This window comes from Pseudopodoces humilis, chromosome 28 (assembly GCF_049639895.1).
Source record: "Pseudopodoces humilis isolate 2021_Gansu_Grassland_sample_001 chromosome 28, ASM4963989v1, whole genome shotgun sequence".
In the NCBI taxonomy this organism is placed as follows: domain Eukaryota; kingdom Metazoa; phylum Chordata; class Aves; order Passeriformes; family Paridae; genus Pseudopodoces; species Pseudopodoces humilis.
In genome coordinates, this window is record NC_142227.1 from 1,262,120 (window position 1) to 1,286,207 (window position 24,088).

Genomic DNA, 24,088 nt, shown 5'->3' on the forward strand with positions numbered 1-24,088 from the left:
CCCAGTTAATCACCAGGAGCCTCTGACTATTTCTCTTTTGGGTGGCAAGGAAGGAAGCAAAGTTCATTAGTGGCTGCTGGCCACCAAACAATCCTGAGCCCAGACTTCATTTAGAAAATAAACACCACTATTCATGTGTGACACGGACTCGGAATAGCTTCCCAAAATATTTAACGCAGCTGCCTGTAGTCTTCCTACTCTCCCTGCCCCAAAATAAAAGGCTTTCCCAATATATAGGGAAGAATTATTTGGATTATTTGTTTCATTTTTCAGAGAGAAAAAAGCTAATAATTCGGTCTACCCAAGTCACTTATTCCTCCTGACTTCTCATAATGCTGATAAACACTCATTAAAATATAAGTTGATAAACCCTGGTACAGTCATTACCTTCGTCCTCATACAGAGATTGCCCAATTCAGTGATGTGATGTAACCAACACCCTAAATTAAAAATAGTGTTGTGACAACATATGGTTTATCCTACAGAAGCTGGCAGGCAGGACGCTCCTAATGACAAACGGGTTTAGGCTCCCAGCTTCCCCCAGCAAGGTGAGGAGACAGAAATGCTCGTCGCAGGATAAGAGGCGGAAGGAAAAAATAAAATCAAAATAAAATTACGCTAAAAATGACAGCTTTGAACCCCCTCTCCGGTCCATCCCAACACCAGCTGCCGAGCTTTGCCATTATTCTCTATTTACATGACTAATAAGCTCTCTGGATGCATTTCAAGGAAACGGCACGGAAAAGACAATCTGGAAATTTCAAAATACAGTCTGAACGTGCCTCTCGCCCTCCCCGGTCCCGGGAGGGGAGCACCGAGCCGGCGGGCGATGAACAGCCGGCTGTCCCGGGGAGGGGACAGCCACGGAGGGATGGCAGCACCGGGGATGGACCCGCCGCCCCCCCCCGGCTGTGGAAACCCACGTCACGTTCACCGGGGAAACGGGGGGGCACCGAGGTGCCTTCGCCCCCCTCCCCAGACACTCCCGGGGACTGACGGCAGCTTCCCGTCACCTCCCGGGGGGGAACCGAGCGCCCACCCCCGCACCGGCAGCGCGGGGCCCCTGTCACCCACCCCGGGGGGACACACTGGGGGTCCCCGCCGTGGTGGCACATGGGGGATCCCCAGCAATTACCGGGGCGGGGCGGGGGGGAGAGCACCGACACCTCCCGGTGCCCCTCGGGTACTTCCCGGAGGATCACCACCCTTCCCCGGTCACCTACCGGGAGCCCCGGAGGGACCCCGCAAACACTACCGGGGATGAGGAACACACCGGGGTGCTCCGGGGCGTCACCGGGAGTGGCACCGCGAGTCCCCTCCGGTGCCCCCCAGGCACCTGGCACCAGGATCGCCCCCCCCCCCATTCCCGGTTCCCCGGTCACTCACGGAGGGGGGGGGGGCGGCGCCGGGAGCCCCCGCACTCGCTCAGCCCCCCCACCAGGGAGTCCCCCCGCCCCACGCCACCCACCCGCCTCACGAGCGGCTCCCCCCCTCTCACCTCCCCTCGCATCCCCGCCGGTGCCGCCCGCAGGGCTCCGTCCGGGGGCCTCGTGGCGGCCGCCCGCTCGCCCTCGGCGGGGCCGTACCCGCCGCCCCACGCCCGCCATCCCCGTACCTTACAAGCCTGGTAGCTCTCGAAGGCGCGCAGGGCGCTCTCCGTGAGCTTGACGTGGAAGACGGAGACGCGGGTGCCGCGGCCGAGGCGGCCGCAGGACAGCCCGTACCCGCGCTCCGCCTGCAGCGCCGCCATCTTGGGACCGTCTCCCCCTCCGCGCCTGGGCCGCCGGGGCCGCCCGCCGCCGGCACGCCCCCCCTTATGAATTATTCATGAAGCGTCGCTCCGCCGGCCACGCCCACGCGGGGCGCCTGTTGCTGGGGCTAGGAGGTGGGCAGCGGGCGCGCCGATTGGCTGGGTGATGCCGGGCGCCGCGTCGGATTGGTCCGTGGGGAGGGGGAGGCGGGGATATGCAAATATGGGCGCGGGGCATGCTGGGGAGGGTGGTCTGGTGTAGCCGGGGAGCGCTGCGGGAGCGTGGGGAGGGGGCGGCGGGTGGGGGAACCCCGGGATGGACCCCCTGACCCACCCCGGGCATTTAACCCTCCGGGTGTGAATTCCCTGGAACGCCCTTGGTGAGAAATGCCCCGGCATGAGCCCCCCGGGGCTGAACCCCTCGGGCATGAGCCCCCCAGGTATGAACCCTCCGTGGTGAGCACCCCCTGTACCCCCCCAGGTGTGAATCCCCCAGGCATGAACCCCCCAACCCCGCAGACCTCCCCAGTTATGGCACCCCAGCATGGACCCCCTGATGCCCAGGTAGAGCCCGAAGGTCCCAGGCTGCCCCCTGAACAAAAACCCTGTGTCCCCACCTGCGACAATAAAGAGACCCGAACGCGAAGGAATTGTCCTTTATTTGGGAAGTTCACAGTCAGTTTGGGGTGCAAGGACAGTGCTACAACCCCCCCACGAGCAGAGCTGAGGCTGGGCAGGTGCTGGGGGGGCTGGAGGGCAGGGAAGGACCCCCGACAGGTTTGGACCCACAGGAAGACAGCCTGGACAGGGGATGTCCAGCGCTCCCCTCCTCCATCCCTCCCACCGCGGGTTTCTTTGGCTTCCTTTGGACATTGCACGCTCCAAGGATGTGCAGAGCAGGGCAGCAGGTGCCTCCAGGAGGGCTGAGTCCCTGGCAGCCCCCCAGGAATCAGGGAATGTCGCTGCATCCGCCCCTGGGCACATCCACATTCCCACTGCTTCCTTCTCCGTGCCTTCCCCTGCCCATCCCGATCACAACAGCCGGGATGGGCACGGCCAGGACGGACCGGTGTGAGGCACCTCCCGCTGTCCCTGACACACCTGGGGCTGGGGGCTGAGCCCCTGACTGCCAGGAGGTTGCCCGGGGGTCCCTGCTCCGCCTGCTCCCCCTCCCCACAGCTGCACCCACCCGTGCCAGGAGGGATGCGGGGAACGTCGGGACAGAGATCCGGCACCTCCGGCAGAGAAAGCATCCGCGCTCCCGGAGCTGCGAGTCCGCGGGAAGGGGTGGCAGAGCCTCGGGGGAGCCCCTGGGCAGACAGAGGCAGGACACAGGTCCTGTGCCAAGGGGCCACCCCGCTGCCACCCTCAGTTCCTGGCCGCGATGACCACGGACAAGGCCACGCCGCCGAGCGCGATGGCCGTGGCGCCGAAGAGCCACTTCCAGGGGATGGACTGCGGAGCAGAGCACGGGGACGTGAGGGGCTGTGCCCGTGGCAGGGGACACGTGCCACCCTGCCTGCCCTGCCTCCTGGACAGGGCATCCCAAAAAGGCAGCGCTGTGCTGGCTCTGCCCGGCGCGGGGACAGCGTGTGCCACCGCCAGCCCGGCTGACAGCGCTTCCCAACGGGCAGCTGGGAGCGAAGTCCGGGCCCTGCAGCTGGCACGGCTGGGATCTGGTGGACACAGCCAGGAGCACAGGCTGTTATCAGCGTTTTCCGGGCACGGCTCCCGGAGCACGGCCCCCTGCTCCCAGCGGGATCGCTGTCCTGACACAGCCCGTCCACATCCTGCTCAGGAGCAGGGCTGTGTCCGTCCTGCGGGACCTGGGGACGCTGACACACCTCCTGTGCGTCCCCCACCCACTCAGCCACCCCCCAGAAGCCTTACCCAGGGCAGTTTGTCTTTGCACTTCCTGGGAGTGCTGGAGGTGCTGGGATTCCCGAGCATCTTCCTGTACATCTCCGTCTCCACGTTCCTCTGGTCCGCGTGCTTCTTCACCAGCTTGGAGAGCTCAGCGTGGATGGTCTGGGGAGGACAGCGTGGTGTTATCAGCCCTGCACCATCCCTGCCTGCCAGGGAGGGGATGTGTCACCCACAGCAGGTTCCACCACCCCTGGGATGTGCAGGAACGTCGTGGAAGAGCTTAGGAACGGCTGAGGGGGCGATCAGGCCTCATCCTGCCCCACGTCCCAACGCCATGGGGCTGCACCAGGCTGGCACGGGACGCCCCGTGGGCCCAATGCCCCTCTGTCCTTTTTGGCTGCTCAAGCCACTCCCTGCCTGGCAGTGGGGAGCCGAGCCCAGGGCTGATGCCAGACATCAGGAAAGGGATTTTATCCTTTAATCGAGACAGGAAAGTGTCTGCCTGGAGGACAGACATGCACCAGCTCTCCCACTTTCTGTCTGGAAGCAGGCTGGGAAAGCGGGCTTCAAACTCAGCCTGGTGTGAAGTGGGATTGCAGCAAGACCCGCGGCGTGTCCACACCTGCCCTGCTGGGGCAGGAAAAGGCTCTCGAGTCCTGCGTGGGGCCCACAGGCTCCCCAAACGGGAGCTGAGCAGGGCAGGGTGGAGAAGGACGTTGTGGTGGCCCTGGTGGCACGGCCACGCTGTGCCCTCTGCTGGGGGACCCATCCCGAGAACACCGGCTCTGCCCAGCCCGTGCCACGCTGCGAAAAGCCGCCTCCAGCACGAAAATTCGGATTTCTGGAGGACGGAACGCTCCTGCTCGGAGCTCACCGGGGCTGTCACATCAGCGTGAGACAACCGCCAGCATCCCACGCTGCTCCCAGAACACTTCCAAGGGGTCAGGAGGAGCGATGGCTGCGACAGCCTCACGCGGGGCAGGTGGAGCCCAGCGTTTCTGGAGTGCTTTCAGCACTGGTGGCCCCTGAGTCACCCACGCCGTGACTGGAGCGGCACCGCCGCTTCCCTGGGAGCTCTGGCAGCAGCTGGGGAGGGCAGTAATTTGCTGTACTTGTGGTTTCACTGGACACGTCACTGCCGGGCATTTGGATTTTCCAGCCCTCTCCAATTAAAAGCTCCGTCGGAACTGGGGAGCAGCCGCCCTGCCCAGGGACGTGCCGGGGGAATGGTTCCCGGTTCTGCTCCCTCTCCACCCTGACCCTGCTGGGAAAGGAAGGGTTTGGGGTCCTGCTCACCCTTCCAAGGGTGCTCTGACCAGCCCTGAAGGTGCTGTGTGGGGGCACCAAGCACCTGCTTGTGCCACATCCCACCCGTGACCTTCAGAGACTGGATCATGACACAAATCCCGATGGCCTGATGAAATCCTCATGAAAGAAATGGATACAAAAGATCCAGAGAAGGATTAAAGCCCATCTGGAGAGCCAAGACCCCCAGGACGACCTTGTGCAGGCAACACCTCAATGTCTCCTCCCAGTCTCGCTCCTGCTGGGGTCATTTCCTGGCACTGGTTTTTGATTTCTCCCGAGGCTCCAGTCCTGCAGCTGATCATTAACTGACAGGAAATTCCTGACCCAGAGCTCGCCCTGGACCGAGGTCTGGCTGCTCCCACCACCCAGTGATTCACTCTTGGGGCTGCTCAGCGAGTTTGTGGGGACTCAGCTCTGCCCCACTTCCCTCAACCGCAGCATGAACTGCCCGAGCCACCTGGGGAGCCTGGAGCAGCCTGGACCATCCCCAGGGGATGGCTGGAGCGCAGATGGGCTGGCAGGGATCCCTGTCACTGTCAGGACCAAAGGTCAACGAGGGAACCTCGCAATGTGGAGATAAGAGACCCACCAGCTCCACGTGGTGCATCATTCCCCAGGCTCCAGGGGCTATTCCCAGCCTCCCTACACAGAGCTGGGGACAGCTCCAGGGGGTCTCAGCCCACCAGGGGGAACACTGAGGTTTGTAGGGACACAGACAAGAGAGAAGCATCCAGGAGACCCCCAGCTCAGGGGGATCACAGGCAGCACACACCTCCAGCCTACCTTGTTTGAAGGCTCCAGCTTCAACGCTGCCTTCAGGATGGGAATGGCCTCTCTGTACTCTCCCTGCTGAGCCAGCACCTGGAGGGTGACACGTGGATGAGCCCTGTCCCTCAGTCCCCTGCCACTCCACAGAGAGGGGACCCCTCCTCACCTTTCCCTTTCGGAACAGAGCCTTGATGTTCCCCGGCTGGTGCTCCAGCACGAGGTTACAGGACTTGAGAGCTGCCTTGAAATGGTCCAACTTCAGCTGCGAGGCCGCCAGGTTGTTGAGACACTTCACCTTCACATCCAGCAGCTCAGCTTCCTCGTCCGGGCTGAAATCCACTGCACAGAGCCCGGGGCCAGGTTACAGCAGGGCCAGGAGCCCAGGAGACCCTCTCCTGGGGGGGACAGGTACCTTTGGAGCTGGAGCCCACGATCCTGAGGGCAATGTCGTACGAGTTGATGGCCAGCACGTAATCTGCCTGCTGGTAGAAGAAGTTGCCGCGCTCCCGCTTGCGGTTGGCCAGCTGGATCTTCTCCTTCCCGCTGAGCAGCTCCAGGTCCGGCGCGTCCCGAGCCGCCAGCAGCTCCACCTCCAGCGTGAGGGACGCGTTGGGGGGGATGTCAGGGCTCCTGCACAAAGCCAGGGGACCATGGTCACCTCTCAGGTGCTGGGCTGAATGGATTTAGCAGCGTGGCTCAGAAATCCGAGCCAGGGAAGCCTCCCGGGGCAGGGAATGGTGTGGATCTGTGCATGGCAAGCGAGGAGGCAGAGGCCGGAGAGCTGGGCTGTCAGCAGGTGAGCAGGGAACAGCTTCCCCTGCCTGTTTGGGATCACCCTGCTGCACTTGCTGTGCTGCCAGCTCACCTGCCTTGAGCTCCGTAGCAGTACTTGGCTTCTGACACGACCAAAGCCGTCTCCCCCATCTCCAGGAGCTGCACGCACAGGTCCAGAGCCTGCAGGGAACAACACGGGATCATGAAGGGACTCTAAAGATTATCCAGTTCCAACCTCCTGCCATGAGCAGGAACATCTTCCACGAGACCAGATTGCTCCAAGCTCCCTCTAACTTGGCCAACATCATGGGGAGGGAGCCCAAGCAAGGACGAGGGGTCATTCTGGTCCACAAACGGGATGTCACCGACCCCAGCCCCACCTGTGGCCCCCGAGGTGAGGTCCTGAAGCCAGGTGAGCTCCCACCCGGTGTTCACCTGCAGGACATCGCAGTCCCCTAGCGTGAAGGTGAGGGCAGGGTTCTCTTCCACCACGGTGCCATCCTCCAGCGTGGCCTTCAAGCGGATTGTCACGTCCTGGCCCTTTTGGGGCCGGCTGTCCACACCCTGGCCCGGCACCAGCGTCTTCTTCTTGAGCAAACCATTCCCTGGGCACAGAAAAACCGGAGGCACATCGGGACACGGTGAGGAGGGAAAATCCCGATTTCCCCCACCCTTCTCTAGCTCCTGCCCGGCCTTGGTGGCAGAACCGAGCCCGCTCCTGCCCGGGGCTCTCACCCAGAACATCGAGCCACTCCTGGGGGTCCCCGGCCGCGTCCCCCGCGCCCCGCTCCGGGGGCTGCGCGTCCTCCCGCGCCGGCCGGCCCACGTCCTCCAGCGGGGGCAGCTCGCTCAGGTCATCCTCATCCTCCTCCTCCTCCTCCTCTTCCAGGACCTCGAAATCCTCCGCCGTGTCCAGCTGAGCCGCGTCCGCCGCCAGCTCGGTGCCGGTGCCCGCCCGGCCCGGGGAGCCGCTCCTCGCTTCCTCCCCGCTGGACGCCATCGCGGCGGAGCGACCTGGAGCGGGGAGAGAGCACAGCGATCGGGCCTGCTCTTACCGGCAGAGACGCTCCGCCGGCCCGGGGACCTCCGGGAGCCTCCGGGGGCGGGGGATGCGCAACGGGACAGCGGAGACTCCGGAGCGCCCGGGAAGGATGGGGCCTGGCGGGGGCGGGGGCTCGGTCTGGGTGGGATGGGGGGGGGTCTGTCCCGGTGGGATCGGGGGGGAGGGGGGGGGTCACGGCCCCGGTCCGGTACCGAGGGGGGGCGGCCCCGCGCCCCCCGCCCGCCCCACGTGACCGCCGCGCGCCCCCCGCCGCTCCCCCCCGGCCCGCGAACGCGCGGGCGCAGGGCCCGCCCCCCGGCTCCTATTGGCCCGCCCCCCCCCACCGCGCGACGCCATTGGGCGGGCAGCACGCTCGTCAGCCACGCGCCCCCCGACGCCTTAAAGGGGCCGCTACAAGCGCGGCCGCCCTGGCGGGGGGGCAGCGGGGCTGGGGGCTCGGCACCGGTACCGGAGAGGCTCCGTGATGCCCGCGGAGGTCGCGACCCTCTCGCCCTGCCGGTCTCCGGCACTTCCGGCTCGGCGCGGTGACGCCGCGGGGTCGCGCCCCACGTGACTCCGCACCCGGAAGCGGCGCGGAGCGGCTGCCGGTGCCGCCCCCGGTACCGCTCCCGTCATGTGAAGCGGCGGGACGGGCTCCCGCAGGTGCGCGGGCATTGCTGGGGGGAGGCCCCGGGGATACCGGTGGGAGGCCAGACCCGCGTGTCCCCGAGGGAAGCCGGGGCTGGCGGCGCTACCGGGGGCGGCGGGCGGGCAGGAGACCCCCGTTACCGGCGTGTGGGGCCGCCCCGGGAGGGGGCACGGCGGCGGGGTACCCGGTACTGGGTGCACGGCAGGGCGGAGGGGGAATCCGCTGTCACGGAGGGGAACGGAGGCTCTCCGTTACCGGCGGGGGGGAGCTCCGGTGCCACCGGCTGAGCCGCCCCGCGGTCCCGCAGGCCACGATGGAGCCCACGGCCTCGGAGGTGTTCTGCGGGAGGGTGCTGGGCATGGTCAACGCCGAGGACGTCAACGCCATCATCCTGGCCCAGAAAAACATGTGAGTCCCGGGGAAAGCGACCGGTGGGAAACCCGGTACCGGCACCGGGAGCCTGCCGGGATCTTTGCCGAGCTCCCTCTGCCTCCCCCGCGCAGGTTGGATCGGTTTGAGAAGACCAACGAGATGCTGCTCAACTTCAACAACCTGTCCAGCGTCCGCATGCAGCAGATGAACGAGCGCTTCCTGCACCACACCAGGACCCTGGTGGAGATGAAGAAGGACCTGGACAGCATCTTCAGGAGGATCCGGTGGGAAACGGGGGGGGAACGGGCAGGGACACGGCCTGGGGGCGCTGGCTGGGGTGTGGGGGGGTTAAAACAGGGCACGATTTGGAGTTTGGGGGGCTGTGAGAAGGAAAATGTGTGATTAGTGCCGCGTGCAGGGAGTGGAGGCTGGAGCTTTGGATGGGCTGCGCTGCCTCGGGAGCGCGTGGTCACGAAATGTGGGATTCAGGAACACCCCGTGGGCTGGGAAGGGTGGGATGGGCTGCTCCAGGGGCCTGGGGAGGGAATCCCTCGGGATTTCTTTGTGTTGGCCACGGCTGCTGGAGGCTCAGCTCCAGATCCCTCAGCTCCCCACGGACTCGGATTGTTCTCTCCTCCCCAGGACGCTCAAAGGGAAGTTGGCAAAGCAGTACCCGGAGGCTTTCAGCAGTGAGTGATCCCTGACGCGCGGATTCACCGACTCGTGCAATGCTTTGCATTGGAAGGGACCTTAAATCTCATCCAGTGCCACCCCTGCCATGGCAGGGACACCTCCCACCGTCCCAGGAGCTCCCAGCCCCGTCCAGCCCGGCCTTGGGCACTGCCAGGGGTCCAGGGGCAGCCACAGCTGCTCTGGGCACCCTGTGCCAGGGTCTCACCCCTTCCCAGGGATCAATTCCTTCCCAAAATCCCATCTATCCCTGCCCTTTGGCAGTGGGAGCCATTCCCAGCAGTGTCCTGGCACTCCACGCTCAGTTTTCCTCCTGTGGGAACAGAGAACACGTGAGGCATCTCTCAGGAATCGGGAGAAGTCCACGTGGTGGCCCATGGCTGCTTCCCTAAAAGTCCAGAAAACTCCTTAATTCCGTTAAATCCAAGAAATTGCAAACAGCCGCTCGTTTACACGCTGGTGATTTAGGGAGGATATTTTTTTTTTAATCCCTGCTACAAGCAGAATCAGGGAATTTCTCTCCTGTTACCCCACCACAAACCTAACGCCTCCCTCTCCCCTCCCAGACATCCACGAATCCCCCATCCTGGAGGACGACGACGACTTCGACCCCGTCCCCAAGAGCACCACAACCACCATCGCTACCTCTGAGCAGAGCACCGAGTCCTGCGACACCAGCCCCGACATCATCTCCCCCACCACCAGCCAGGATTTCGAGGATTTATCCCAAGGCCAGTACGACGGCCCGGCCGTGAACGGACAGAGTCTGACAGATGAGGACACGGCCAACGGCCTGGACTAGGAGCCACGTCCTGGAGGACTTTCTATCCTGTATTTATATTTGTGTGTCGCTCTTAATTTTTTTTTTTTTTTTTTCCTCTTTTATTTTTTTTATTTTTCTCGGGAAGAGGGAAGCGAAGGCTGGGAGAAGCTGAGGGAGGAAGGTGCCGTCCTTCTGCCTCGAAACTGCCAGCGAGGTGTAAAACCTGCCTCTTGCTTCAGGGGGAATCAGTAAATCCTGGCTTGGAAACGCCTCTTGTCCTCGTTCCTGTGCTCAGGAGAGCGGCTAAACTTCACCGTCCGTGTAGATTTTTTGGTGCAGAAAAGCCGTTTTTGGGGCACGGGTGTTTCTGTTTCGTAAGGAATGCTGTCTCTGAGGCTCTGTGTGCCCACCAGCTCTGTCCCTGCTGCTGATGGACTCTTGCTGGCTGAGTTTTCCACCGCTGGAATGAGGCAGAGCCGTGTTTCCCTTTGGTTCTCACACTCAGCCCCTCACGTGGTGCTGCTGGTTGTTCCACAGGCAGGAACAGGAGCTCTCCAGATCTTGTTTTTCCACCAGCATTGTGGAGGAACTGCTTTGCTTTGGGGTCCTGATGGCCTGGGAGGGGATGGGAGCGGGGGGCTGGGGTTTGGGGCTGATCCTGGAGCTGTGGGGTCTGTCATGGGATTGCGGAGTCAGCATATGGGGATGGTTCTGGGGCTGTGGGGCCGGGCTGGGGTCCATGGGGTCGGTGTGGGCCCGGTCCTGGCACTTTGGGGCCTGTTGCGGGGTCAGTCCTGTGGCCGTGGGGTCGGTGCGGGTCGGTCCCTGTGGGCAGTGTCGGGTTTGGGGGCCGGTCCCAGGGGGGGTGGGCAGGGGGTCGGTCCCGGCGACCTGCAGCCCCTCCCGTGCCCTGTCCCGCGGTGCCGGTGGCACCCCCGCAGTGACGGGAGGGTCCCGGGCCCGTCCCGGGGCGGTGCCGGTGTCACCCCGGCGGTGACGGGACGGTCCCGGGGCGGTGCCGGTGTCACCCCGGCGGTGACGGCACGGTCCCGGGGCGGTGCCGGTGTCACCCCGGCGGTGACGGGACGGTCCCGGGGCGGTGCCGGGGGCGGTGCCGGTGCCGGGGGGCGGTGCCGGGGGGCGGGGCCTGGGTCCCTCCGGCAGTGACGCAGCCGCGGTTCCGGTCCCGCCTCCCTTTCCCTCAGCAGCGAGGCCGCGGGTGCGCGCGGTGCGGGCCCGGGTGGGGGCCCTGGATCCCGGGAGGGGCCGGTGGATCCCGGGATAGGGCCCGGGATCCGGGAGAGAAGCTTGGGACCCGGGGAGGGGGGGCTGGAAGCCCGGGAGGGGCCCTGGGCCGCCGGGGACGGGACTGGATCATGCGGGAGGGCCCCGAAACGCGGGGTGGGGGCTGGATCCCGGGGGAGCGGGGCTGGATCCCGGCTGGATCCCGGGGGAGCGGGGCTGGATCCCGGCTGGATCCCGGGGGAGCGGGGCTCGAGGATCCCCGGAGGGGTGCTCGGGAACGGGGTTTGAGAGGCTTTGAAGGGTCGGGGAGCAGCGGGGCCGGCCCGGGGTGACGCGGCCGCCGCTCCCGCAGGTGAGAAGTGCCAAGATGCAGATCTTCGTGAAGACCCTGACGGGCAAAACCATCACCCTCGAGGTGGAGCCCAATGACACCATCGAGAACGTGAAAGCCAAGATCCAGGACAAGGAAGGTACTGGCGGGGCCGGGAGTGGCGGGGTGGCCCCGCGGGGGTCCCCCGGTGTCCCCAGCACGGTGATTCTGTCCCCCGGGGGTCCCCCGGTGTCCCCAGCACGGTGATTCTGTCCCCCGGTGTCCCCAGCACGGTGATTCTGTCCCGCAGGGATCCCCCCCGACCAGCAGCGCCTGATCTTCGCGGGGAAGCAGCTGGAGGATGGCCGCACCCTCGCAGACTACAACATCCAGAAAGGTGCTCCCCGGACCCCGGCGGTTTTTGGGGGGGAGTTTTTGGGGTTCCAGCAGCCCCCTTACCCCCGTTGTGACACCGATCTCTCCTTGCAGAGTCCACCCTGCACCTGGTGCTGCGCCTGCGAGGGGGGATCATCGAACCCTCCCTGCGCCAGCTGGCCCAGAAGTACAACTGCGACAAGATGATCTGCCGCAAGTACGTCCCTTTGTCCCCTCCCCGTGTCCCCTCACCCCCTCCCTGCAGCCCCCCGCTCCCAGATCCCCTCCCCAGGGTGGGGGCTCTGCTGACCTGTCCCCCCCAGGTGCTACGCCCGCCTGCACCCCCGCGCCGTCAACTGCCGCAAGAAGAAGTGTGGGCACACCAACAACCTGCGCCCCAAGAAGAAGGTCAAGTAGAGCCTGCAGCCCTGCCTGAACTGGCCAATAAAGTGTTGCAACTCTCAGCTCTGTTTTGTGGTGGTTTTTCAATAAATGGGGGGCTGTGCTGGAGCAGCACAGGAGGGTGGGGGGAATGGGGTGGGGTGGTGCTGGTGCTCAGTGCCTGCAGCAACGTGTGCACGGACTGGGACCCCCCCTGCCCACCCATCATGGGCATTGGGACCTGGCCAGGGACTGGACCGGCACCAGGACCACACACAAACCCCCCTGCTCATGCACTCAGACCCCCCAGTTACGGGGTGACTGTCACCAGGACCCCCTACACCCCCCAGCTGTGGGGTGACTGTCACCAGGACCCTCTACACCCCCCAGCTGTGGGGCGACTGTCACCAGGACCCCCTACACCCCCCTGCTCATGCACTGGGAGCCCTCTGGTCACTACTGCAGGGTCTGGACAGGCTCTGGGACCCCCGGCCATGTGCACACACCCCAGACGGGCACCGGGACCCCTCCGGTCACCAGTCCCGGGATGTCCCTGTTACACTGCAAACACACCGGGAGCCCCCGGCCGCGTGTCCAGGGACCGGCACCGGGACCCCACTGCATCCCCCCCCCATCCACCGTGCCCCCGGCCGTGCTCTCACAGCACGGACGGTACCGGGGGCCCGGGACACGGGCCCGGGGCTGGCGGCGCTGCCGGTCGGTGCCTGCAGGTGGCGGCGGAACCGCGCTCCGCCCCGCGGGCCCCGGGCCTGCGCCGTGCGGCCGGGCCGGGCCATGGTGAGCGGCACCGGGAGCGGGACGGGAACGGGAACGGCCCCCGGGGGACGGGAGGGACGTCCCGGGACCGAGCGGGTCCGTGCGCGCGTGGTCGCGGGGGGGTCCCGGGGCCGTGCGTGGGGGATCCCGGTGCTCGTGTGTGTTGTGAACCGGGGGATCCCGGTGCCGGTCCGTGGACACGTGGCCGGGAAGGTCCCGGTGCCCGTCGGGGGTGTGTGAGCACGGCCGGGGGTCCCGGTGCCGCTCCGGGCATACGTAGAGAGGGGTCCCGGTGCCCATCGGTATCGCGGGCACGTGTTCGGGGGGTCCCGGTGTCAGTCCGGTTCGTCCCCCGTGGCCTGGGGGGCCCGGTGGGTGGGCAGGGGGATACGAGGGGTCCCGGTGCCGGTGCTGGGCTCAGCTCAAGCACCGCGGCCGGAATCCACCCCCAGAACCGGTGCTGGGCGAGGACGCGCTGCCCCAGCACTGGGCTGATCCCCCTGGGCGGTACCGGCTCTGCCCGGAGCCCGTTACCGGGTCACCGGTGCCACCGGGTCACCGGGGCCACCGTCCCCCTGTGTCCCGCAGAGGGGCGAGGCCGTGCGGGAGCTGCTGCGGCGGCTGCGGGCGCTGCAGAGCGAGCGGGTCCAGACGTACCGGCTCTTCGAAGAGTGAGTACCGGCGCCGGCACCGGGACGGGCCCCCGGGGGGGCGGCACCCACCGGGGCGGGGCACCCCGAGCAGGGAAGCGGATCCCTCATCCCGGTTATTATGTGCATCCTGTTGGGACGGGGCCGTGGGGGTGGCTGATGAGCTCCAGCTGGCAGCGGGGCTCTGCGCTGGACACCTGAATCCTGTTAGAGCATCCAGCAGACGATGCAGGGTTGAGAGTGGAAAAAACCCAAACCCCCAACTTCCCCCCCCCAAAAATAATCAGTTTCCAACCCTGTCCCGTGTGAGAGGTGAGGCTGCCTGGTCTTGCTGCCAAATCCAGGCAGGAAAACCCTCCTGGTGGTGGGTGGCAAAGGGGGCTCAGCTCCCCGGGTGTGGTGACAGTGGCTTCTCCTCCCCGACCTGTCCGCAGGGGCCACCGGGCATACCTGAGCAGTGCCCCCCACTATGACTTCCCACGGTACCGGCAGCTGGTGCACGAGGTCACCGTGGCCTTCAGTGGCATCTCCCGGGAGGTGCTGGACATCGCCGGGCGCCTGCGGGATGAGCTCGGCCGCCCCGACCTGGCCCAGCACCTGGCCCGGCTCCAGGAGCGGGAGCAGGAGAAGCTGCAGCTGGTGGGTTCTGGCTTGGGGGGCGGTTCCTGGGGCACTGCTGGGGCTGGTTTGGGGGGTCTCAGCTCCCACGGTGTCCCCCTGCAGACGGCGCAGCTGCAGCTGGCCCGGCAGCAGGCACAGGACCAGCCCGAGGTGGACACCCATCAGCAGGAGGTGCAGGAACTCAAGCACAAGTAGGTGGTGGCCCCGCTGCTGTCCCCTCTCATTTTGGGAAGGCAGCATCCCCCTAGCCCAGGACCCCCTTTCTCCCCCCATTTTGGGATGGCACCCCCTCCCCAGCCCGCAGAATCCTGGAGTGTCCCGAGTTGGAAGGGACGCACACGGATCATGGAGTCCAGGCCCGGAGCCCCTTCCCTGTGTTCCCCCGCCCTCCCTTCGGCCCAGGGGGGCCCAGATGGTGCCTTCGGGGTCTGGCGGCGCTGCGTGGCCGCGTCCCCTCGGCCTCCCCGGGCTGAGTGTTTCATAAACAGCGCGGGGAAGGCGAGGCGGCCCACATAATACACTCCATATGGGCTTTATTTATAGTTTCCATCCGCTCTCGTAGGCTAATTAAAACCATTGAGGCAATCAGCGAAATTCTCCAGGACCTTAAGTACGATTCGGAAGAAGTTGAGTGATGGGTGTCCCCGTGGGAACGGCTGGAGGGGCCGGGCTGGTGGAACAGGGGCCCCGCTCATCCCCCACCCGCTCCCGGTGCACCTTGGCAAGGTGGGCATTGTCCTCTGAGCCCCTTTTGTGCAGCACAGGCTGGAAGGGGTGGGGAAACCCCCTCTGGGACAAGGTGGGGGTCCCCCTAAATCCTGAGTATCCCTCAGCAGAGGGGTCTGGCGTGGGGCTGGTTCCCCTTCCTGTTGTGCCGGGGCTGTGCCGAAGGCAGACCACACCCTGCAGTGCCAAGGGGCTGCCAAACTTCGGCCCCCATCGGGGTGGGCTCTGTCCCTGCTGCCAGCTGGGGTCCCGTGGGCAACAGCCACCCCAAAACCACATCTTGGAGCCCGGCTGCGGCCCCAGCCCCACTGCAGCTCCGGTGCTCCACAACTGCTTTTTTTATGGTCACCCCAAATAAACCTGTCCCCACGGAGCTGGCCTGAGTGGTGTGATCTCAAGGGTTCGTGTGGCCCCCAGTGCCGCCCCTTCCAGCTCGGCTCGGTCCCCTGGGAGCCCCGGGATGGGGTGACAAGGGCCACGGGCCCCATTTGGCTGCCCGCTGCATCCCCGTCCCCGCGCAGCGCTGCCGCTCCGCTGACGCAGACCCCGGTGGGGTTTCAGAGGTTTATTGGCATTAAGCTTAAATCTGTTCCTAATTGACTGAAATGGAACCAAAATAAGGCTGGTTTGAATCAAAACTGGAGCAGGCACTGGGCAAACCCCAGCAGCCTCCAATCAGCCCGCGTGGCTCCCCGGGGACGGACCCCCCCCCGTGCACTCGCACGTGGGACCCCGGTGAGAAAACGGCCAAAATCGCTTCCCGGGGGGAGCTGCGGCGAGGGTGGGGTCACCCGGGAAGCCCCCGCCGCCCCTTTCATCCCAGGGGCTGCCGCGGCTGGCGGAGCGAAGCCCCCGTGCCTCCCCCGGCCGGGCAAGGCTGGGGGGTCCCCTCGCTGCCGCGGGGTCGCGGTCCCGCAGAGCCCCCGGGGCTGGCCCAGCCCGGCCCCCCGGGCTCACCCCACCCCATCCCCCAGGGCTGCGGGGCCGCGCTGAGCCCCGGCCGCCTCCCGGCTCCCCCGCGGCGGGGCCGGGGCGGGCGCGGGCGGTCCCGGGTGGGCGCCGGGCGCCCCGTCCCATCCTGCCGGCGCTCGCTCCCCCGCGGGCTACAGCTTATCGCCGGGAAGAACCTGCGGAAAGGAGCAGAGCCCCGCGTCGCCCCGGGGTCGGCGTCACCCCCCAGCATCCCTGGGGTGGGGGGTCACCCCGCGTCCCCCCCCCCCCCCCCCCCGTCCCCACCCAGCCGGGGAGAAGAAGTGCGAAAGGCTCCTTACCTACCTGGTTGCGTGTTTTGTGCGATTTCTGCAGCCACACGCGCCACTGGTCGTAGAGTTTGATGCCGAGGTTGGAGCAGCCGTAGGCGTGTTTCTTCACCCACCCGAAAAACTGCTTCAGCTCCCGCCGCAGCGTCGTGTTCTGCTCGCCCCCTTTGGGGTCGCAGCCCCCCGCCACTCGCTCTGCGGGGACAAGGGGGGTCAGTGGCACACGGGGGGGCCGCGCCCGAACCCCCCCCCCTCCCACCGCCGCCGTGCCGTGGGGAACACCAGCAGGTTTTGGGAAAGCCGAGCTCCAAATTGGCTCCTTTGCAAGAAATCCAGGTGCCGGGCACGGAGCGGGGAAGGGTCCCCCGAGCATCCCCCGGTGCGCGGGGAGGGGAGCGCGGCACCGGCGGGCGCTGCTGCCGGCACTCACCGCTGCGTGGGGTGGAGGCGGCCGTGGGGTTGCTCCAGTCGCTCCAGATGCCGGCTTTCTTGGAGCCGTAGATGCTGAAGGGATTACAGCGCACCTGGACGAAGTAGACGGTGCCGGGGCGCAGGCCGGCCAGGCGACACGAGGTTTGGTTGCCCACATCATCCACCACCTGCAGAGGGAGGAGATGGGAGCGCCCGCACCCCCGGCCACCCCGCGCCGCCCCCCGGCACCGGCGGCGCCCACCCACCTTCCACTCGGAGCTGTCCTCCACCCGGTATTGGATCTGGTACTTGGCTTGGAAGAGGAAATCCTTGAGGGCCGGCGGGGAGCTCCAGCGCACGCTCAGCTGGTCCTCCAGGTCGCCCACCCTGCTGACGTGCACGTCGGACGGGGGGTCCGTGGTCACTGCGGGGACAGCGCCGCGGGGCCGCGAGGGTTAAGGAGCCGCGGATGTAAAAGGCGCTCGGAGCAAAGAGCCTAATTCGATTAGGAGCAATTGTGCTCCCGTATCGCCCATTTCCTGCTGCCCCCAGCCCAGCGCGGCCCCTCCCCGCGAGGTCACCGGCACGGCGCGGGGCTCACCCACGTCCAGGATGTCCAGCATGACCACGTCGGACACGGCCACCCCCAGGCGGTTGGACGCCTCCACCCAGATCTCGTAGGGCGTGAAGAGGGCCAGGTCCTTGGGGATGTGGCAGGAGTAGGTCCCGGCCGTGTGGTATTCCTGGCAGGTGTTGTCCTGGCCGTACCACCTGCGGGCAGGTGATGGATGAGCTACCGGCACCGCTCCCCCGGCCCCGAGATGCTCCCCTGGGTCGCTTTTTGGCCGTTCCACGCCTCCAGAACTGCGGGACCGGCCCCGTGGTTCACCCAGCTCAACCAGGCCCGCAGCAGCTTCTCCTCACCCTCCCCAGCTCCGTGAGGAAACTCATCATAGCAGCACCACCCCCAGCAGGGGCCAGCCAGGAGGCATCGAGCTGCCCGTTCCCTGTTTCCCATTAAATTCCACTCCAGTATTTTGGAACAATAAATTGTTTTTAACCATGACGAGGATGAAGGTGAGCACCCACCTGCGCTTGTACTTGAGGGTGTAGTTGGTGTGCAGGAAAGTCTCCCCTTCTGTCCCCGGCACCCACTTGCAGGTCAGGTCCTTCATGTTTTTGGACCAGCAGGTGATGTTGACTGGTTTTTCTGGGGGTACTGGGAGAGACAAAAACCAAAAAAACAAGAGGTTCCAGAGCTGGTTTTCTGCAGCCACGGAGACAAACCCCAAATCCAAGCTGGTTTCCCAGCTGAGCCTCTGTGTTCCCGGGAACGCGTAGCGACCCAAAAAACAAACCCAAGCTGCATTCCCCGTTCTGATTCCATGTTCCTGGGACTTAGCATCGTCCCTAAAATAGCCCAAGATAAAATCTTACGATTATTGGTTCGGACAAGTGCGTTTTAACCGAGGCTTTTCCGAAACGGCCTCTCAGCTGTGCCTGGGTCAGGGTTCCACCCTGACACCCTGAGCAGCTCCTGGCGCACTTTGGTGAGAACCAGGGAGATCCGTGGGGATCCCCGGCTTCTCTCCCGTGGGGGAGGCGCATCCCGGGGCTGGCTGGAGGCTGGCACAGGGCAGCTGGACACCAGCAGCAGCTGGACCCTGGTACTGAGTGACCAGACCTTGGTACTGAGTGACCTCAACACGGAATGACCTCAACACAGAGTGACCTCAACACGGAGCGACCAGACCCCAGCCCAGAGTGACCCCAGCACAGAGTGACCCCAGTACAGAGTGACCCTGGCATGGAGTGACCCCAGCACAGAGTGACTCCAGCACACAGTGACCCTGGTATGGAGTGACCAGACCACAACACAGAGTGACCAGAGCCCAGCACAGAGTGACCAGACCCCGACACAGAGTGACCCCGGCAAGGAGTGACCCTGGCACAGAGTGACTCCAGTACAAAGTGACTGGACTCTGGCACAGAGTGACCCCAACATGGAGCGACCCTGGCACAGAGTGACCCCGGCACACAGTGACCCCTGCACGGAGTGACCCCAGCACGGAGTGACCAGAGCCCAGCACAGTGTGACCCCAGCATGGAGTGACCCTGGCATGGTGTGACCCCAGCACAGAGTGACCCGAGCCCAGCCCAGAGCGGCCAGAGCCCAGCTGGGATCAGCAGCACCAACGTACATCCAACATAAAGGCAGGAGCCGGCCAGGATGCCGCCGTCTCTGCTGTGACACACCAGGTTGTCCCCTGACTGCTGCCTGGAGCCGTTGAGGCGAGCGAGGGCCACGCTGAGCGTGGAGGGGCCCAGGGCAGCGTAGGACGCGGCCGGGAGGCGCCGCCCGTTCAGAGTCCAGTACAGATCCTCGGCTTTCAGCGGAAAGTCCGGGCTGACCGTGCATGTGGCCACCAGCGAGGAACCGATCAGCAGCGTGGGGTCTTGGGGGGAAATCACGGCGGGGTCTGCAGCCGGAGAGACAGAGAGCGAGGGGAAAAATCAATTATGGAGGGTTTGGTATTGAGCTAATGAGGTTAGAGCTGGTTGAGTATGTCTTAATGTCTATTTAAATACATTTTGTATCTGGTTTACATTGGTTTAAACGCCTTTATGTCTCTTCTGTATTCATTTAAATATGTTTTATAGCTGTTTAAATGCATTGTTTTGCTATTTTACATCGATTTGAATCATCATGTCTATAGCAATTTAATTCATCATATATGTTTTATATTAATTTAAATACATTGTTTAGCTATTTTACATCGATTTAAATCATCACAAGCCTATACTGATTAAATCACACATCTATTTTATATTGATTTAAATCATCACACATCTACTTTATATCAATTTAAACACACTGGTTTCCATTTTACATCATTTTAAATACACTGGTTTCTGTTCTGCATGTGTACATGTTTAAATGTGTTTCATATCTATTCTTTACTTCTGCACATTTTACATTCTTTTTATATCTAAAGACATTTTATATCTTTTATATCTATTTAAATAGTTTTTATATCTATTCTATATCTCAATACACACCTATTCTTTATCTATTTAAACACGCTTACACCTACTTTTATATCTACATACATTTTATATCTAAACACTTTCAATATCTATTTTTATATCTACATCTATTTTAGAAGATTGTAAGTACTTTTTATATCCACTTTTTATTTTTTAATTTATTTTATTTTTTCCCCCAGGGCTGGGGCGGGGCTGGGTTGCAGCTTCGGAAGTTTTTCCACGACAAAAAGATTTCAATCATTGGTTTCAATCCCCATCCCCCATCATTTTCCAGCACTGCCGAGGTCCGGAATTTCCCCCTGGATTGGGAAGCGCTTCCTCCTCACCCCCACCGTGCGCTCCCAAATCCAACATCCCCCAAATTCCCAGCCCGCTTTAACCCGAGACCCCTCGGCCACGAGGTTTCCCCTCCCGGCCCCGCTCCGGGGTGTTCCGTGTCCGTCAGTCCTTATCGGCTCCATCCGCACGCGCCGGGCTAATATCCCAAATTACCTCCCGGAAAGTGCCGCGACCTCCCCGCCCCTCCGACCTCCCGGCCCCGATCGGCTTTCAGCGCCCGGCTCCCACCCGGCGTTCCCCAAATCCCCCGGAGATCCTAAAGAGGGGTCCCCGCTCCGCCTCCCCACCCTCCGCAATTAGCGCTCCCAAATCCTCGTTAGACAGGGGAGGTTTAATTAGGAATTGCCGCCGTGCCTGGGGGATGCTGGCAAGGGGGGGAGTGAGAAAATCCAGCGGGGAAACGCAGCCAGGGACCCCCAAAATATCCCTGGATTGGTGGAGGACACCCCCAGGCACCCCGAGCATCCACGGGTGGGTGCCGGGCAGCCCGGGTCGGTACCGGGTACCCCAAACATCCGCGGGATGGTGCTGGATGCTCCGGGACACCCCGAGCACCCGCGGGTCGGTACCGGGTACCCCAAATATCCACGGGATGGTGCTGGATGCTCCGGGACACCCCGAGCACCCGCGGATGGTGCTGGATCCATCCCACCCCCAGGACAAACCCTTCCAGCAAGGCCTCCGGAAACCTCATCCCCCCTCTCGCCATCGAGCCCGGAGCTGCCGCGCCTCTGCCCACACCGGACCCACAACTCCGAGCCCTGATTCTCCTAAATCTTCACCCAAACAGCCCCAGAAACTCGCACGAGCGCAGTAAAACAGACACATTTCCCATCCTCCGAGCAGGACCCTCCGGAAGGGCAAATTTTCTCTCTCTCTGTATTTTTTTCCCCTGGATTTTGGTTTTTTTTTTTTCCCTCCTCCAAGCAGAACCCTCTGGAGGGGCCAATTACAGACGTATATATATTATATTTTTTTTTCTCCCTGGAATTATTCCCCCCCCTCAGCGCGGCCACAGCGCAGAACATGTGTTTTAAAAGGGAAAAGTGTGAAGTTTTCCGATCGGAGAGGAAAGGGCCGGAGAGACGCAGGCAGGCTGTGGAATGTGCAAGTTGCAACGAAAATACCTGCTCGGGGGTTTTATGGCTTCTCTATTGCAAAAAAAAAATGCTGATCAGGTGCTAAGTAATGCTATAAAGTAAAACCACATTTCCAAGGTGTCGGGAACGTTTATGCTTTTCTTTCGAAGGGCCGGATTTCATTTTAGTTTTATATCGGAGTTTTAAGGGGTTGGGAAAGAAAAGGGGAGTGGAGGGGAAAAAAAAGGGGGAAAAAAGCTCCGATAAGTGTCAGAGATCACACGGTTAAAAAAGATTTATTGAGCTGTGCAGGGGGTTAAAGGAAAATAGAAATAATTGCCCTGAAGAACAAAAGGGAATTTGGGAAGCTCTGAATTCCACAGGAAAAATAAAATTAAATATATATGTGTAGTTAGAGCTCTTCTAAAAGTCGAGCAGCGAGGTTTGAGGGCAGACACGGTGCCCAAAAACGCTTTATCCCTCTTTTCTCCGCTGCTCTCCAGTCTTTTTTCCCCGTTTCTCATCCCCGACTGGCATTTCTCGTGCCCATCCCTGGGCTCGAGGAGGGATTTATAAAAAGCCCAGGCATTCCAGCGCGGCCGAGCTGCACCGAGGGGAAACTTTCGCTCTCTAAAAGGAGATTTTGGCTTCGCCTTCGCCAGCTCCGCACGTCGAGGGGCGGCGGGGCCAGCGCTGCCCCGGACCCCCGTGGGGAGGGGGAGATGGGGGTCCCGGGGGGGGGACGCGGCTGATCGGGAGGAGAAAGGAGCGGGCTCAGCCCCAGCGAGGGTCCGGCTGTGGCCTCGTGTTGTTCCCGGTGGGATCGACCCCTCCAGGCACCGGGGTGGGCACCGGGGTGGGCACCGGGAGCCGCCGGGATCGGCCGCTCCCGTTAACGGCCCCTGAAGGGATTTTTGGAGCTTTCCCTTCTCCCCACCCTACGGCTCCAGTGATTCCTGCCCCAATTCTCGCCCTCGGGGCTCCCCCGTTCGGGGCGGGTTGGGCTCAGGGGTCCGTGGCGGTGCTCGGGGAGGGGGCGCGGGAGGTGCCGGGCGAGCGGTGCCGTTTGTGGCGGGTCCCGTTCGCGCGTCGGGAGCGGAGAACATCCATCGCCTTGAGAAATTCCCATCATAGGGAGGAAGCCAAACTTCCTGCTGCGGGGAGCGGGATCTCGCCCTCCCCTGGGCGCAGGGGGGGCAGCGGGGCGGCGGCCGGGACCGCGGGTTCCGTCGGGTTTTGGGCGCTGTGTGGAAGCGGAGACCCCTCCCCGGTGTGTGTCCCCCCTCTCCGGTGCCGGCGGGGCTGAGGCCGCTCCAAGGCTCAGCCCACAGGTGGCACCTCCCGGACCTGCCGCCCCCCAAACCGGGCATCGCAGCGGAGCCCCCCAGAGGGATTGGGGTTTTTTTGGGGGGGGTCGTTGTCCTCCGTGGGGCGGGGAGGGAGATCCTCATTGTTCTGGGTGGGAAAAGGGGATTCATTGTTCTCTGGGATGGGGGGGCGGCTCTCAGGCGGGAAGGGGGGACCCCGTTGTTCTCGGCAGGGGGAGGGGGGGTCTCAGAGGCTTTGGGGGGGTCAGAGGGGGGCGATGGCTCCCGGGGGTGCGAGGGGGTCGCGTGGGGAAGGGGTTCGCTATTGTTCTCCGGGCGGAGGCCGGGGGTTTCCATTGTCCTGGGTGGGGAATGGAGCCGCATTGTTCTGCGGGAGGGGGGGGCTGGACGGCGGGGAGGGGGCACAAGGGGGGGCCGGCCCTTCTCGGGGTCCCCCTTCTCCGTGGGGAGAGGGAGCACTCGCTGCTCCGGGGGAGGGGGGGCTCTCCTCGCTGCTCTCGGGGATGGGGGGCAGCACAAAAAAGGCTCCTCTATTGTTCTCTGCGGGGAAGGGGAGGGGGGTCCCGGCTGGGCTGCGGGGACGGGGATGGGGGGTCCCGGCTGCCTGTCGGGAGGCGATGGGGGGTCCCGGCGGCCCCCAGCGGGGGGGTCCCCGGCCCCCCCCCGAGCAGGCTAAGCGCAGCCCCGAGGTGCGCCCCGCGCTGCCCCCGCCGCGCCCGGGACGGCTCCGCATCCCGGGGCCGGGGCGGACGCGACCCACCGAGAGGAACGGGACAGCCCCGGGGGGCTCCGCATCCCGGCACCGGTGGGGGGGACGGGACACGCGGAAAGGAGCGGGGGAACCTCGGGGGGCTCCGCATCGCCGGGGCCGGAGCCGGACGGGAGAGCCCCGGGGGGCTCCGCGCAGCGGCCGCGTGGCCCCGACGGGACCCCCGCCCGTCCCGCGCCCACCTTGCGGGAACCGCCCGGTGCTGCCGGTACTCACAGGAGAGCGGGTCGGCGCGGGGCAGGAGCGGGCAGAGCACGAGCAGCAGCGGGAGCATCGGGAGCAGCGGCGGCGGCGGCATGGCCTGCTCCGGTGCCCGTCGGTGCCCGGGGCGGCGGAGCGCACCGGCACGACCGGGGAAGTCCCGAGCAAGTCTGAGCAACCCCCGGTTACCAAAGCCCCAACTGCCGCCCTGGCCCCGCCCCGGGACCGCCCCCGGGGGGGCAGAAAGCCACCGGCCCCCCCACCCCCCCCCACCCCGTCCCGATCCGGTACCGGCTCCGGGACAGACCCCGGACCCGGCTCCAGGACTGGCCCCCGCCCGGTGCCCGCTCCCGCCGCGGGATGCTGGACCCCCCCGCCCTGGCGGGGCCGGTGTCCCGCTGCCCCCGACCCCCCCGGTAGGTGAGTAAGAGCCGCCCCGGGGCCGCCGGCCCACGGGTGAGTCACGCGCGGACCCTCCCGCGCCCCCGGGGCCGCTCTCGCAGCCGAACGGGCCCCCCCCGCCGCGGCTTCCCCACGCTCCGAGCGCCTTTGAGATCCAAACCCCGGTTATTGCTTATTTTTGGGTT

General features: G+C 64.4%; 6 protein-coding genes across 8 annotated transcripts in view; 3 read left to right on the forward strand and 3 right to left on the reverse strand.

Moving 5' to 3' along the window:
* Positions 1-1,773, reverse strand: part of ELL (elongation factor for RNA polymerase II) — a 49,725-nt gene extending 47,952 nt beyond the window's left edge. The window contains exon 1 of the mRNA XM_005531653.3: positions 1,616-1,773. Within this exon, the coding sequence (XP_005531710.1) occupies positions 1,616-1,750 (135 nt within the window). The 5' untranslated portion in view covers positions 1,751-1,773. The remainder of the gene's footprint in view (positions 1-1,615) is intronic.
* A 618-nt stretch (positions 1,774-2,391) lies between these two features.
* On the reverse strand, positions 2,392-8,080 carry FKBP8 (FKBP prolyl isomerase 8). The gene is made up of 9 exons (XM_014260303.2): positions 7,978-8,080; positions 7,202-7,480; positions 6,902-7,071; positions 6,558-6,646; positions 6,105-6,322; positions 5,859-6,031; positions 5,708-5,785; positions 3,641-3,778; positions 2,392-3,205 (listed from the first exon to the last, which is right to left on the reverse strand). The coding sequence occupies exons 2-9, from the start codon at positions 7,464-7,466 to the stop codon at positions 3,119-3,121; spliced, it is 1,218 nt and encodes a 405-aa protein (XP_014115778.2). The 5' UTR covers positions 7,467-7,480; positions 7,978-8,080; the 3' UTR covers positions 2,392-3,118.
* On the forward strand, positions 8,030-10,557 carry KXD1 (KxDL motif containing 1). Its single transcript, XM_005531656.3, has 5 exons — positions 8,030-8,171; positions 8,465-8,565; positions 8,661-8,813; positions 9,172-9,218; positions 9,786-10,557. Exons 2-5 carry the CDS (start codon positions 8,471-8,473, stop codon positions 10,019-10,021), a joined length of 531 nt encoding a protein of 176 aa, XP_005531713.1. The 5' UTR covers positions 8,030-8,171; positions 8,465-8,470; the 3' UTR covers positions 10,022-10,557.
* Positions 10,558-11,088: 531 nt separating this feature from the next.
* On the forward strand, positions 11,089-12,376 carry UBA52 (ubiquitin A-52 residue ribosomal protein fusion product 1). 2 transcript variants are annotated; one of them, XM_005531654.3, is made up of 5 exons: positions 11,089-11,201; positions 11,580-11,697; positions 11,848-11,934; positions 12,027-12,129; positions 12,236-12,376. In XM_005531654.3, exons 2-5 carry the CDS (start codon positions 11,595-11,597, stop codon positions 12,327-12,329), a joined length of 387 nt encoding a protein of 128 aa, XP_005531711.1. In that variant the 5' UTR covers positions 11,089-11,201; positions 11,580-11,594; the 3' UTR covers positions 12,330-12,376. The 2 variants fall into 2 exon arrangements, with proteins under 2 accessions (XP_005531711.1, XP_014115783.1); XM_014260308.2 differs by having other exon boundaries at positions 11,150-11,210.
* A 688-nt stretch (positions 12,377-13,064) lies between these two features.
* REX1BD (required for excision 1-B domain containing) lies at positions 13,065-15,440 on the forward strand. Its single transcript, XM_005531658.2, has 5 exons — positions 13,065-13,091; positions 13,659-13,741; positions 14,155-14,359; positions 14,444-14,532; positions 14,904-15,440. The coding sequence occupies exons 1-5, from the start codon at positions 13,089-13,091 to the stop codon at positions 14,974-14,976; spliced, it is 453 nt and encodes a 150-aa protein (XP_005531715.2). The 5' UTR covers positions 13,065-13,088; the 3' UTR covers positions 14,977-15,440.
* A 647-nt stretch (positions 15,441-16,087) lies between these two features.
* CRLF1 (cytokine receptor like factor 1) lies at positions 16,088-23,657 on the reverse strand. 2 transcript variants are annotated; one of them, XM_014260304.2, is made up of 8 exons: positions 23,517-23,657; positions 18,939-19,217; positions 17,827-17,956; positions 17,339-17,508; positions 17,004-17,161; positions 16,757-16,925; positions 16,339-16,521; positions 16,088-16,194 (listed from the first exon to the last, which is right to left on the reverse strand). In XM_014260304.2, the coding sequence occupies exons 1-8, from the start codon at positions 23,596-23,598 to the stop codon at positions 16,178-16,180; spliced, it is 1,188 nt and encodes a 395-aa protein (XP_014115779.1). In that variant the 5' UTR covers positions 23,599-23,657; the 3' UTR covers positions 16,088-16,177. The 2 variants fall into 2 exon arrangements, with proteins under 2 accessions (XP_014115779.1, XP_005531716.2); XM_005531659.3 differs by having other exon boundaries at positions 16,112-16,194; positions 16,343-16,521.
* Between the last annotated feature and the right edge of the window lie 431 nt (positions 23,658-24,088).